At 43.2% G+C, this 15155-nt stretch overlaps 1 protein-coding gene across 3 annotated transcripts in view; it reads left to right on the top strand.

Moving 5' to 3' along the window:
* NF2 (NF2, moesin-ezrin-radixin like (MERLIN) tumor suppressor) overlaps positions 1–15155 on the top strand; it is a 78062-nt gene that overhangs the window by 42748 nt on the left and 20159 nt on the right. For all 3 annotated transcript variants that reach the window (XM_060170390.1, XM_060170391.1, XM_060170392.1), the window contains exons 7-10: positions 4000–4075; positions 6467–6601; positions 11475–11549; positions 13207–13320. In XM_060170390.1, the coding sequence (XP_060026373.1) occupies positions 4000–4075; positions 6467–6601; positions 11475–11549; positions 13207–13320 (400 nt within the window). The remainder of the gene's footprint in view (positions 1–3999; positions 4076–6466; positions 6602–11474; positions 11550–13206; positions 13321–15155) is intronic.

Below are 15155 nucleotides of genomic sequence, written 5' to 3'. Positions count from 1 at the left end.
GATGAAAAATCTGAAAGAGAAATTAGGAAACACTCCCATTTACCATTGCAACAAAAAGAATAAAATATCTAGGAATAAACCTACCTAGAGAGACAAAAGACCTCTATGCAGAAAACTATAAGACACTGGTGAAAGCAATTAAAGATGATACAAACAGATGGAGAGATATACCATGTTCTTGGACTGGAAGAATCAATACTGTGAAAATGACTCTACTACCCAAAGCAATCTACAGTTTCAATTCAATCCCTATGAAATTACCGCTGGCATTTTTTACAGAACTAGAACAAAAAATCTTAAAATTTGTATGGAGACACAAAATACCCTGAATAGCCAAAGCAGTCTTGAGGGAAAAAAATGGAGTTGGAGGAATGAGACTCCCTGACTTCAGACTGTACTACAAAGGTACAGTAATCAAGACAATATGGTACTGGCACAAAAACAGAAATATAGATCCATGGAACAGGATAGAAAGCTCAGAGATAAGCCCACGCACCTATGGTCAACTAATCTATGACAAAGGAGGCAAGGATATACAATGGGGAAAAGACAGTTTCTTCAATAAGTGGTGCTGGGAAAACTGGACAGCTACATGTAAAAGAATGAAATTAGAACACTCCCTAACACCATACACAAAAATAAACTCAAAATGGATTAGAGACCTAAATGTAAGACCGGACACCGTAAAACTCTTAGAGGAAAACATAGGAAGAACACTCTTTGACATCAAGATATTTTTGATCCGCCTCCTAGAGTAATGGAAATAAAAACAAAAATAAACAAATGGGACCTAATGAAACTTAAAAGCTTTTGCCAAGAAAAGGAAACTACAAACAAGACAAAAAGACAACCCTCAGAATGGGAGAAAGTATTTGCAAACGAATCAACGGACAAAGGATTAATCTCAAATATATAAACAGCTCATGCAGCTCAATATTAAAAAAAAAAAAAACCCAATCAAAAAATGGGCAGAAGGCCTAAATAGACATTTCTCCAAAGAAAACATACAGATAGCCAAGAGGCACATGAAAAGCTGCTCAACATCACTAATTATTAGAGAAATGCAAATCAAAACTACAATGAGGTATCACTTCACACCAGTTAGAATGGGCATCATCAGAAAATCTATAAACAACAAATGCTGGAGAGGGTGTGGAGGAAAGGGAACCCTCTTGCACTGCTGGTGGGAATGTAAATTGATACAGCCACTATGGAGAACATTATGGAGGTTCCTTAAAAAACTAAAAATAGAATTACCGTATGACCCAGCAATCCCACTACTGGGCATATACCCAGACAAAACCATCATTCAAAAAGACACATGCAGGGACTTCCCTGGTGGCTCAGTGGTTAAGAATCTGCCTGCCCATGCAGGGGACATGGGTTCAATCCCTGGTCCAGGAAGAGCTCACATGCCGCAGAGCAACTAAGCCCGTGCGCCACAACTACTGAGCCCACGTGCCACAACTACTGAAGCCTGTGCGCCTAGAGCCCATGCCCCGCAACAAGAGAAGCCACCCTAATGAGAAGCCTGTGCACTGCAACGAAGAGTAGCCTCCGCTCACTGCAACTAGAGAAAGCCCGCATGCAAGGAGGACCCAACGCAGCCAAAAAATAAAATAAATATTTTTTTTAAAAAAAGACACATGCACCCCAGTGTTCATTGCAGCACTATTTACAATAGCCAGGTCATGGAAGCAACCTAAATGCCCATCAACAGATGAATGGATAAAGAAGATGTGGTACATATATACAATGGAATACTCAGTCATAAAAAGGAACGAAATTGGGTCATTTGTAGAGACCTGGATGGATCTAGAGACTGTCATACAGAGTGAAGTAAGTCAGAAAGAGAAAAACAATTATCATATATTAACGCATATATGTGGAACCTAGAAGAATGGTACAGATGAACCAGTTTGCAGGGCAGAAACAGAGACACAGATGTAGAGAAAAAATGTATGGACACCAAGGGGGGAAAGTGGTGGGGGCATGGTGCTGTGATGAATTGGGAGATTGGGATTGACATACATTCACTAATATGTATAAAATAACTAATAAGAATGTGCTGTATAAAAAAATAAAATTCAAAAAAAAAGTTCTATTATATGCATATCCCATAGCTTTTGCATCCATTCCTCTATTGATGGTATTTGGAGTAGCTATAGGTCTTTCACTTTTACAGAATGTTCTGCAGTGTACAATCTGATATCATTATATAATTGTATGAGTAGTTCTGAGGATAGATCCTTTAGAGGAGCTGCTGAAGCAAAGGATGTGAGCATTTCGCGTCTTGACAGGTGCCTCCAAATTGCCCTCTGAAAAGGTTGTACCTATTTACAAGCCCATCGGCTGTGTGTGAAAGTCTTCCCCCCCATTCTCTCCCCAACACTGGTTTTTAACCAATCTAATTTTTGTGATCTAAAAGATGAAATTTTGTATCTTAAATATTAATTAGCATTTCCCCAATCACTTTAGGAATTGATCATCTTTTCATTAGCCTTTAATATTTTTTTTCTCTTCTTCAAATCAACTTCCTATCACATGTTGTTGTTGTTGTTGTTGTTGTTTTTTGCGGTACGCGGGCCTCTCACTGTGTGGCCTCTCCCGTTGCGGAGCACAGGCTCCGGACACGCAGGCTCAGCGGCCATGGCTCCTGGGCCCAGCCGCTCTGCGGCATGTGGGATCTTCCTGGACTGGGGCATGAACCCGTGTCCCCTGCATCGGCAGGCGGACTCTCAACCACTGCGCCACCAGGGAAGCCCACATGTTGTTTTTAACTCTTAAAAAAGTATACCGAAAAGTGGACAAGTCGTAAATATACCACTTGATGGATTCTTATAAAGTGAAAACACCAGGTAACACGAGGTGACAAGAAAGCACGTGCCCCCGATCACTCCTTCCCAGAGGTAACCACTCTTCTGAATCCAACTCCATGGATTATTGTTGCCTGTTTTAAACATTGTATGAGTGCAATCAGACAGTTTCTGTTATTTGTGCCTCACTTCTTTTATGCAGCATGATATTGTGAGATTTCGGTTTGTGGCTTGTAACGGTGGTTTTTTCCATTTTTGTTGCTGTGTAGAATCCCGCTGTATTCATAGACCACACATTATTTATCCATTCCACTATTGATGGACATTTAGGTTGTCCCATTGTCTCCTGGTTTTTGCTGTTACAAATAACATCAAACAATTTTCCAAAGCAATTGTATCAATTTACCTCAACAACGTGTGTGATTTCAAGTTTCTCCACCTGCTTGCCACTGCTTATCCTCTCAGGTTGAATTTTTTAAATTCATTTGAGACCATATTGAGATGGGAGAGAGGGAAGAAGGCAAGGTCATAGGGAGAATTGAGTTAAGATATTTCAACACTGTACCTATCTGGGAGTTTTCTGCAAGTCATTGCTACTTCAAGAGCTTCCTTTAAGTCTGACTCACAACTTAGAAGTGGGTGAGCTGGCTTGGATTTGACAGCCTGGATAGCTCTTGCCCTAACCTCTAGCAACATCCAAAGGATTAAAATCAGGAAGGTGCCTTAACCTCCAGTAACACCCAAAGGAATAAAATCAGAAAGGCAGCTCTCAGGTAGCTTGCAGAGAGAGATACATCATTACCAAAACCTTCTAGGTGAAGAAAGTATGCAATTAGATAAAGCAACAGCTTACGTAAAGTTCGAACATACAAATCCATTTGAGGGAGCAGATGTACTATGTGCTTTTCTTGAATTACTCAAGCCGGGTGTCACTGTTTACCAAGGGTAAAGCGTGAAATTGCAGCCAAGAGACACTAATGAATCGATTCTCTTGTTTTCATGGGGACGGGAAATTCTGCTTCACCTCTGTGTGGTGTGGTTAACAGACTTGGGATCGGGCAGAGCTTGGCTGGTAGCTGCCTGGCTCGCGTCTTCCCACAGTTTCGAAGCTCAGCTCGGTGTGCGCCGCCCTCCAGATTTCTCATGTCCGTGCCAGTGACGGTGTCTTTCATTCTCCTCGCAGGGACGAAGCTGAAATGGAATATTTGAAGATAGCTCAGGACCTGGAGATGTACGGTGTGAACTACTTTACAATCCGGGTGTGTAGAAGCCTCTGCGAGTTCCCTGTGTGTGGGTGGAGACTGAATGAGGGCAGACTGTTAAAACGGGTCCCTCCCCATCCCAGGGCGGTATTCAACAGTTCAGGGGAAGAGGAAGGGGAGGGTCTAAGAGCCTCATTTTCTATATTGGGACTTAAATTAGATCCTAGGTGATTACTACGTATCAGTGGAGCCCGTGAGGGCCTGGTCCTGTCTGGGCAGAAACCTGTCTGAATGCTCTGGTGTAACATTTGATTATCTCTGGCTCTGTGAGATCCGGGTCCACAGGGAACACCTGTAAATATTTTCTTCCCCCAGGACACAAGGAGAATAAAGCTGCTTTTACAGATTACTGATTTGTTTGGGTGGGGACTCTCCCTGGCAGGCTAATTGATTTTCTATGCAGACCATTAACAGTCCGCTGTCCTCTGGGAACCCACTGCTCCTGCACCGGAGAAGCGTTTGTTTTCAGCCCCTGTCCGGCCTTTCAAGCATCTTTCTCCTGAGGCTCTGCTGCTGGTCGCAGCTCCTCCCAAAGGAGTTCATGCGATTTGCTGAAGTATTTCATTCCCGGTTCCAAACTGTAGATGAGTAGACAGTAAAACAGCCATCATTATAGTTAAGGCTTGCTTTCCTTTTCAGGGTTTCCATAAATTTTGTATTAAATTTAGGTAAATTGAAACACATGTAAAATATCCTAGGGATAGCTTTCTACTTTGTTTTCTAAATACGTATTTTTAATGGATCATTTGCATAAAATAAGGCACGCTGACATATTATGTCATTTTTGTATAGTATACAAATGCCTAAAAGATTTTCCCTAATAACGCCAAAGGTTGTTTTCTAAAGTTTTATTAATTTGTATTTGCTAATTGTTTGGTTTCTTTAAGGTCAGACTCATTTGACACATTTCTGTGGTTTTGTCCATATGACTCCTCTTGCTCTACCACCTACATTCTAGAAAACTAGTATTTTATAACCTTTCAAAACCAGCTTCTTATGAGGGAATATTTCTACAGCAGACTAAATTATACTATTTTGTGCGTGTGTGTCTTGTATTGCGCGATAGATGAGGCTAATGGATATTTTAGTGTCTTTGTGTTAAAGTTCCCGAAATTTCACCATCACCTAAGGAAGACGTGTGCTTAAAACAATTTGAAAGGGGCTGCTTGAGTCCCCACTTCTCTGTTTATTCTCTAGAACAGTTGGAGCCTCATGATAGGAGGCAGAGGGTGCAATCCATTTTTTTAAAAAACTTAAGCTAGAAACATAATGAAACGTCTTGTTTTCCAAAACGTACTATAGATTTTTAAAGCACAAAGCCTCACTTGTGTTAACACAGTGGTTTTAAGAGCCCTGCAGATGAGCAGACGACTCTCCCTCCTGGTTTGGTGATCACATCTGACTTCAGGTGTTAGCTCAAGTAAAAGATGTATCTCAGAGTACTCACTCCTCCTCCTGACGCCTGCTGTTAGCCTTGTACTTCTCATCACAGTCCCGGCACCTTCTCAGTTTGCAGACCTTTTTTCCTGCCCTGGAGTCTTGGGTCCGTTTCCTTGTTGTCAGCAAGGGGTCAGGTGTGGGGAGATTCCCCCCACTGCCGTACGAGGACTAGACTGCAGCACAGGGCGATGGGCCTGCAGCCCGAAGAGGTGGCTTCCAGGTGCACACTGGTCAGTGATATGGGGGCCCAGGGCGCTTGCCCTATGGGTGCCCTGGCTGCTGGCCGGACTGCCATCAGAGTTACAGCCTGTGTACAGTCTATCAATTAAAGTTTTACACAGCTTTATTGGGGTACAATTTATATATAATTCATTTTGATGTATTTTTCCGATATTTTGTAGTAAAAAATTTCCAACATGCAGGGAAGTTGGAAGACTTTTACAGTGCATACCTATGTATACCCACAGCCTGGATTCTACAGTTAACACTTTATACTTGCTTTATCACATTGAAACTACATTTTAATGTAAAATAAGGCCATCTGATCCCAGCATTTAGAGTTTTCTTTTTGGTAGTACAATAACCTTTTCTTTTAATATAAGAGGTGTTTAATCCTACAAGTTTTTATTCTACATCTATGATAAGCCAGTTATTTAATTAGCGGTAACAGTGTTTCGATTACCTCTACTTTAGCCATCGAGCCAGTGACAGGAGCCCCCAGTGATCCTTCCGTGGGACACATGAGTAACAAGAATGGTATCATTTTGCCTCCACCTGCCCCAGTTCAGGAAGCTGGAGGCCCCCTGGGTTCTAAGACAACAGTGACTTCTGTTGGGACCTGTTGAAACTTGTCACATGTAACGGTCTATGCCAGGTTCTTCGGGAAGTTGAATAAAATCTTGAGCCTCAGCTGGAGGTGACGGTGGCTGTTCTTTGTCAAATCTACAGAATAAAAAGGGCACAGAGCTGCTGCTCGGAGTGGATGCTTTGGGGCTTCACATTTATGACCCTGAGAACAGGCTGACCCCCAAGATCTCCTTCCCGTGGAATGAAATCCGAAACATCTCGTACAGCGACAAGGAGGTAGGACCTGTCTGCACTGTAGATGCCCTGACGGCCCAGCAGGTTTTTCCCCATCTCTCCTCCTTCTGGAGCAGCCCCAGCCAGACCGCTCCTTGTTAGCAGCAAGATCCTTTAATTCCCAGGCTTTGGGTTTTTGCTTGTTGATCTTTATAGTATTTACAGAACAGTACTGGCATCCTATTTTCAAACAGCATCACTAAACCCCTCTGCTGACTAATGAGAGGCTGGGAAGCTCAACTGTCAGGACTAAAACCCGGAGAACAGTAAACAAACCAGAAAGTAACCCTTTCTTATTACTTGGCTTTCTATTTCTGGTGAGAATTCTCTTTGTTTTTTTATTTTTAAGTAAATTTATTTATTTTATTTATTTTTATTTTTGGCCGTGTGGGTCTTAGTTGCTGTGCGTGGGCTTTCTCTAGTTGCGGCGAGAGGGGGCTACTGTTCGTTGTGGTGCGCAGGCTTCTCATTGTGGTGGCTTCTCCTGTTGCGGAGCACGGACTCTAGGCACGCGGGCTTCAGTAGTTGTGGCACGTGGGCTCAGTAGTTGTGGCTTGCTGACTCCAGAGTGCAGGCTCAGTAGCTGTGGCACACGGGCTTAGTTGCTCTGCGGCATGTGGGATCTTCCCAGACCAGGGATCAAACCCATGTCCCCTGTATTGGCAGGAAGATTCTTAACAACTGCGCCACCAGGGAAGCCCCTCTCTTTATATTTTAAATGCGGTGTATATTAAACCCTCTCTCTGTGTCCAGTGCTTGATTCATGCGGTGCAGAGATATGGGTATACACACACACACACACCTCTCCATAACATGTATATGAATGTATATGTATTTTATATATATATATATATAAATAATACATAATGTATACATATCAGCAGTGATATAAAGGATATCAGGCCAACTTGCTTACAAGAATTAAAGAAAAATTAAGTTTGAATAACTCAAATGAGCACTCTAACTTAGAATTCAAATATTACTACATAGGATTGTGACTTTTCCCTAATGCTGTAATCCTATATTTATTCATTCTTTGTTAATTTTTTAAATTAATTTTTATTGGAGTATAGTTGCTTTACAATGTTGTGTTAGTTTCTGCTGTACAGCAAAGTGAATCAGTTAAACATATACATATATCCACTCTTTTTTAGATTCTTTTCCCATATAGGTCATTACAGAGTATTGAGTAGAGTTCCCTGTGCTATACAGTAGGTTCTTATTAGTTATCTATTTTATATATAGTAGTGTGGATATGTCAGTCCCAATCTCCCAATTTATCCCCTCCCCCACCCTTTCCCCTTTGGTAGCCACATTCATTGTTAAGTTTAAGAGAGTTTTTGAGCATCTCCTTTGTGTTAGGTTTTGTGGGAGAAACAAAGATGTAGAGAATGCAGTCTCAGCCCTCAGGGAAGTTATAGTCAAGTAGTGACTCAACTGCCGTGATACATAACCTCAGTGTGAGCGGCTGGTGACAGAGGTGGTGATGATATGGTGCTTTTCCACCTGCCAGCAGCTTTGCCCTGGCTCTGATTCAGTCTTCACAAGAACACTGCTGTGAGAGTAGGGGCTGTGTTCTGGTTGCTCTGTGTCACCTCAGGAAGCAGAGATGCAGAGGGATCAGGTGACCTGTGTCTGGTGAGAGGCATAGCAGAAGCCACATCCCCCGAGTTTCCAGAGAAGCACAGAGGACGGGCCCTGAGACTCTGCACCAGGCTGAGGAAGGCAGGCCCGGGCGTGGAGTGAGTAACAGAGACGGCCCACGTGGCTGCCTGCAGAGCCCCCACCCCGTGCCGGTTTCCTGCTTTCTCTTTCCTCGTGTAGCAACTAGAGGAAAGGAGCACCAGGCCCCTGGTTGCCAGTATGTGGTTGAGATCCACTCGGCCATGCTTGATGAGACAGATTGAGCTTCAAAACATTTTGGCTTCTCAGATTTTTGTAAGTAGCCCAGGAGATGAGCATTTAGGTATTTCTTTTTTAAAGCACTTAAACTGAAAGTTCTACGTGACTTAAAGCAGTAGGTGTGCTGGTAGTTTTTCATCTCCTAATTTCATAAAGTCTATTTACTGCACATCCACAACTTCACGTGCTAAAGGCTCCCAAAACACTCATCCTTCACGGAAGCCAAGCAGTGAAGTCTCCCCTAGTGCGATGGCTCGACACAGTAAACTAATATTCCCTCTCCCGGGGCAAGGCGCCCCCGAGTTCCGTCAGGTCAGTAACTCGCACAGTGCAAGGGCCCCAAGCTGACTTGACATGATGAGAAGTAGTCTTGGTCATTATATACAACAACCATGCTGTCACAACAGAAGTGCTGGTTTATTTTAAGTGAGCCATTGATTCTGTGTGCATGCCCCGGCATGGCACAGAGCCTGTGGTTTCCCCACTCCTTGAGGTTTCCCACTGACAGCTTTGGGCTTTGATAGCAGGGCCAAAAATAAGCTCACGAAATTCATAAATAGCAGCCTACACAAGAGCAATACTGCTTCTAAGTTCACTTGACCAAAAGCGAAACAAAGGACCGTTTTTCTGTCCTCTGTGTGCTAACCCCTTGTTGGACAATATAGCATGTGAAAGAAATACCCAAGAATAGATCTTCCTAAACGACTTCATCTGCTTAGCAAGTCTTTCTTGGGAGTGGATATTCATGTTTAAAGTGCATCTTTGTCTATGACATAAATCACAGCAAGATCCTTTTTGACCCACCTCCTAGAGAAATGGAAATAAAAACAAAAATAAACAAATGGGACCTAATGAAACTTAAAAGCTTTTGTACAGCAAAGCAAAACATAAGACGAAAAGACAGCCCTCAGAATGGGAGAAAATATTTGCAAATGAAGCAACTGACAAAGGATTTAATCTCCAAAATTTACAAGCAGCTCAATATCAAAAAAACAAACAACCCAATCCAAAAATGGGCAGAAGACCTAAATAGACATTTCTCCAAAGAAGATATACAGATTGCCAACAAACACATGAAAGGATGCTCAACATCACTAGTCATTAGAGAAATGCAAATCAAAACTACAATGAGGTATTACCTCACACCAGTTAGAATGGCCATCATCAAAAAGTCTACAAACAATAAATGCTGGAGAGGCGTGGAGAAAAGGGAACCCTCTTGCACTGTTGGTGGGAATGTAAATTGATACAGCCACTATGAAGAACAGTATGGAGGTTCCTTACAAAACTACAAATAGAACTACCATACGACCCAGCAATCCCACTACTGGGCATATACTCTGAGAAAACCATAATTCAAAAAGAGTCATGTGCCACAATGTTCATTGCAGCTCTATTTACAATAGCCAGGACATGGAAGCAACCTAAGTGTCCATTGACAGATGAATGGATAAAGAAGATGTGGTACATATATACAATGGAATATTACTCAGCCATAAAAAGAAACGAAATTGAGTTATTTGTAGTGTGGTGGATGGACCTAGAGTCTGTCATACAGAGTGAAGTAAGTCAGAAAGAGAAAAACAAATACCGTATGCTAACACATATATATGGAATCTAAAAAAGAAAAAAAAAAGGTTCTGAAGAACCTAGGGGCAGGACAGGAATAAAGATGCAGACGTAAAGAATGGACTTGAGGACACGGGGAGGGGGAAGGGTAAGCTGGGACGAAGTGAGAGAGTGGCATGGACATATGTGCACTACCAAATGTAAAATAGATGGCTAGTGGGAGGCAGCCGCATAGCACAGGGAGATCAGCTCGGTGCTTTGTGACCACCTAGAGGGGTGGGAGGGAGACGCAAGAGGGAGGAGATATGGGGATATATGTATATGTATAGCTGATTCACTTTGTTATACAGCAGAAACTAACACACCATTGTAAAGCAATTATACTCCAATAAAGATGTTAAAAATAAAAAAATAAAAAAAAGAAATAAAGTGCATCTTTGAAATCTAGGATGTGTCCGGTCTCATCAGGAATGAGTGAGAACAACAGTTGCCGTTTTTTCTTTATATTCGACCCTACCTGGTAGTCTGGCCCTGGGTTCTCCTACTAAGCTACCCACCCTCCCACCCGCCCATCCATAGCATTCCTCTTTCTCTCCTCTTTGATTTTTGTAGTATTTTCCTTTTCTACTGCGGTCCATTCTTTGTCACTCTTTAACCGTATTCTTTCTATTAACAGTTTTCTTCAAACCATCCCCATGTTTGGAAATCTGGGGTGACACCCTGTATGCTGTCACATCAAATCGAAGCCCTTCTGACTGCCCATCCCCAGCCCACCTCACCAACCCCGACTCCTGCCTTCCTCCCAGTCTAAACCCATGGTTTTATCTTAGTCATCAAAGAGTTAATAATGACACACACACACACACACACACACACACACACACACGCACACGTGCTAACACTGCTCATTTCCCCATCTCTGCCTTATTCCTATTGCTTGCCCTGTCCAGAATGCCCCTCCATCCTACCTTTCAGCTTCTCTGTCATATTCTTTGTCTAAGACCAGCTTATGTCCATCCTACCCTGAGGATTTGTGACTTGTGCCACCCAATGAGGCACTAACACGTGATGTAATCTCTTGAGTAGTTGACTCTTGTTGGTCTAGTTCCAGCCAGGTGCCAGGTGGTCAGCCTCCTGTAGGCAGGGCCACCTCTGCGGCGGCCCTCCCAGTGTTGGCCTCAAAGTTGGGCCTGTCAAGGGTTTGTATTTCAGATTTCCAAGCCTAAGATGGTGCCGAGAACCCAGCTTCCAGGATCCTGAACTTCCTGGGCACCATGAAGCCAGGACAAGGCATGGCCTCGTGCTGGAACTTTGCTAGCGGGGTTGCTGCTTTTGTGGAATTTCCCAGTTGGTGGCAATGTTCTAGGCTATCAGACTGAAACTGTTTTCTGCTTTTTCCTTTCAGTTTACTATTAAGCCATTGGATAAGAAAATTGATGTCTTCAAATTTAACTCCTCAAAGCTTCGTGTTAATAAGCTGGTAAGTGGAGATCCTGGTTTTTGTTACAGACTGTAGTTTTTCTGTGAAATTGAAAGCCGTTTTTGAACCAGTATCAGAGTGACATGTTGTGAGGTGTAGAATGATAACTCACTTGGTACGTGCTTCTCTGATCAGCCTTGAAAGATTTCTCTTTAGCTTAACCTAAAGAGTCAAACCTACATTTTGTGATGAGGAATTTCTAAAAGTTATTTTTATTGAAGTACTTTATACATATGAAAGAATATGTATAATGTATACATGGGGTATAAAGAACAACAGAAATAAACAGCTACCTACCTACCACCAAGCTTTAAGAAACAGCACACTCCCAACACTGTGGAACCGCCCTTGCATTAGCACCCTGCTGTCCCCCCTCTCCCCAAAGGTGACCACTATTCTCAGCTGTGTGCTTAATATCCCCCTGCTTTTCATCAGAACTTTAGTTCGTATATGGCAAGTTATGTATGTTTTTGAAATTTATATATGTGCTATCAACTGTGTTCTTCTGTCACATGCCTTTTTTACACATTATTTTTTGAGATTTATCTACGTTGATGCTCAAAGATATGGTCCTTTCATTTCACTGCTGTATAGTATTCCATTATATATTCTGTTAAAAAATATATATATATATTTTTTTCTCCGTTCTCCTGTTAATGGACAATTAAGTGCTTTCTGCATCTTGTATCTGCCCACTGGTACGCATGGGCAATTGCTTCCCTGGAGTCTAGAGAGTGTCTTCACATAGCCCTGCATGTGGTATATGTCCAAATTCAAGGTTATGTCACGTTGTTTTCCAAAGGAGGTGAATTAACGTACAGATCCAACAGCCCTGGGTGAGACTTCCTTTTGCCTTATATCCTATATCCTCAGCAATTGTGTTATTAGCCTTTAAAAATTTTTGCCAATCTCGTGCATTTAAAATGGTATCTCAGTGTCATATTAATTTGCATCTTTACTAATGAAGTTGAATATCTTTTTGATTTATTGGCCAGTCTCATTGTCTCTTTTGTCAAACTTGTTTCTTGTCTTTTGGCTGTTTTTCTTTTGGGTTGTTTGTTTTCTTTATTGGTTATCTCTTCTTCCACTTTGTGTCTTATTTTTCCTCTTGCTTTTTATGTCTTAACATATTTTAATGTAGATAAATGTATACATCTTTTCCTTAACTATTTGCACTTTTTGTGTCTTGCTTGACATCTTTCCTTATCCTGTGACCATCAAGATATTCTTCTATGTTCTCTTCTAAGCATTTCCAGGGCTTGATCTTTGCACTTAAGGCATTAATTCCTCTGGAGTCGAGTTCTGCATGTGGTGGAGTTGGGGGAATCCAACTTACTTTTTTCCCACGAATGACTTGTCGTCCCAGCCCTGCCTGTTGAACAAGCTTAGCCGTCATCTTCCCTGGTCTGCAGAGCCATGCCCTGACTCCGCAGAGTGAGGGGCATCAGAAGACAAGCTAAATGGCACCCCTTCCTCTCTTCACTGTGATTGTCTCCAGAGCTGAGGCCTGGAGGCCACAGGGAGGACGTTGGTGTTTCCCTCCATACCTTCTCTCAGGTTCCCCACAAGAGCCCTTGGACCAAGATGCTGTAGCTGCTGTGCTGTCTCAGAGGAGTCAACGTGTGGGTATAACATTTCTCCTGCTTTCATTGCACAGATTCTCCAGCTGTGTATCGGGAACCACGACCTGTTTATGAGGAGGAGGAAGGCTGATTCTTTGGAAGTTCAGCAGATGAAAGCTCAGGCCAGGGAGGAGAAGGCCAGAAAGCAGGTGAGCAGGTGAACTGCCGTTGTCTCCTGGTGGTGGTCTCGGCCGGGAGGTAAGGAGTGGTCATGGGCTCACAGGAGTCCTTTGAGCACGATCTACCTACTCTTATTTTATTCCTGTTGGGTCTTTTTGGCTGATGAATAAATGATGGTGGGATGTCAGCTCTGGAAATGAGGAACAAACTCTAACAGCATATTTCAAAGACACATCCCTAGTTATTTCTCCAGTGAATTGAGTGAAGTGTGATTAATGCACATTGTGGGCAGAGATAGCCAAGCCCACATGTATCCACCCACCTATCCACCCATCCATCCATCCATCCATCCATCCATCCATCGTCCATGCAGCTAAGCTTTCATTCTTTCTGCCTGCCTGTCTCCTGTGCCCAGACTTCTCCTTTTCTAATTAGATGGTGAAGGAATGTAGGGCAGCATCTCTGCGCCCACTGCTGGAATTAGACTCCGGCCGCGCTTCCCCATTGCAGGTCAGCCCAGGCGGCACATCGCCCAGAGCGAGAGGTGCCGGGAGCACGTTATCAGCAGCCTGGACGATCTGCATCATTGTTTTCTACCCTTAGACCTTTTTGACTCACCGCAATCCGCACAGCTAATCTGAGCCCCGCTGCTGAGAAATATCAATCATGGCTTTGGATGAACTACTAGACAGAGTAGCAGCAGCTGCAATCGGCTGCCCTTAGGACTTGCAGGCTTGGAGGGGTAATAATTAGTCTGTGTGCAGCTCTCTAATTTGGGTCCTCCGACGAAGCTGGCTCCCGGCCCTGAGGTTTAGAATGAAATGCCTAGTGTGATCCATTGTGCTCTCGGCTCCGTCTCTTTGCTCTCTGAGATGGCAGGCCACAGATGTACTCTTCGGGATGCTTTGGGGTGGGGTGGGGGGCAGTGGAATGGATTTTGCTGGACAAAGAAATGCTCCTGGGCCAGCACAGGGTCATAGTGGCAACTTCAAGAAGAGCCCTCTCTGACCTCTTTGTCAGCAGAGGAAAGCTTAGAAGTGAGAGATCTGATCACGGCAAGGAGTGTGTAAGCCTCCAGGCTGGCAGAGAGTAGCTTGAACACACCCCTGGACCTGCACTGCCTGTAGGATGGCAGATGCACGTTCCTGGCATCTGGCAACCACAGGTCAGGGGCTCCATGGCCCAGCAGTACAGACATTGACCTTGGAGCCAGATGTGAAACTTAGTATGTGACCCTAGTGATTGACTTACCTTCCAGATCTCGGTTTTCTTATCTGTCAAGTGGAGCTAAGTATCTCTCTTCTGTGTCTCAGATCAGAGGACACACTGTACCTGAAGGTCTTTGTGAGCTGAAACCGCTTTGCAAACAGGAGGTCCCTTATGATTGGGGTGGAGGTCTCAGGGAGGGTGCAATGCTGAGAGCAGAAGGGGATTGTAGACTTTTTTCAAGTGGAGGATAATGGGGATCTAGTCATCCACCTAATGGGAATTGTAATATGATGGAAATTAGAGAACAAATCGGCCAAGCTTTTCATTGACCTGCAAGAGGAAAACTGGAGAAAAATTTACTGTATTTTATTGCTTGTCTTTGCATTATTCCTTTGAGGCCCAATGCATTTTTTTGACTTACTATTTAGAAAAAGTAGCAATCTTAAAAATCTTGTGTTTGGGAGAAGATTGAAGCAAGAAGTAAGTAATTAAATGTGCTTTAATTATTTAAGGAAGAAAATAGTGCAGTGGTCACTTCTGGCTCCTGCTTTCTGAACTCAGCTAGAGCCCTAGGATCACAGAGAATAGCACTTGTCCTCTGCTTGTTCCCCTTATTAAGCTCGGCATGTGGCCCAATTAATACAGTGATCCGGAA

This window comes from Lagenorhynchus albirostris, chromosome 14 (assembly GCF_949774975.1).
Source record: "Lagenorhynchus albirostris chromosome 14, mLagAlb1.1, whole genome shotgun sequence".
Classification (NCBI taxonomy): domain Eukaryota; kingdom Metazoa; phylum Chordata; class Mammalia; order Artiodactyla; family Delphinidae; genus Lagenorhynchus; species Lagenorhynchus albirostris.
Note: the sequence above shows the minus strand (reverse complement) of the source record. Positions and strands in the feature narration are given on the sequence as shown.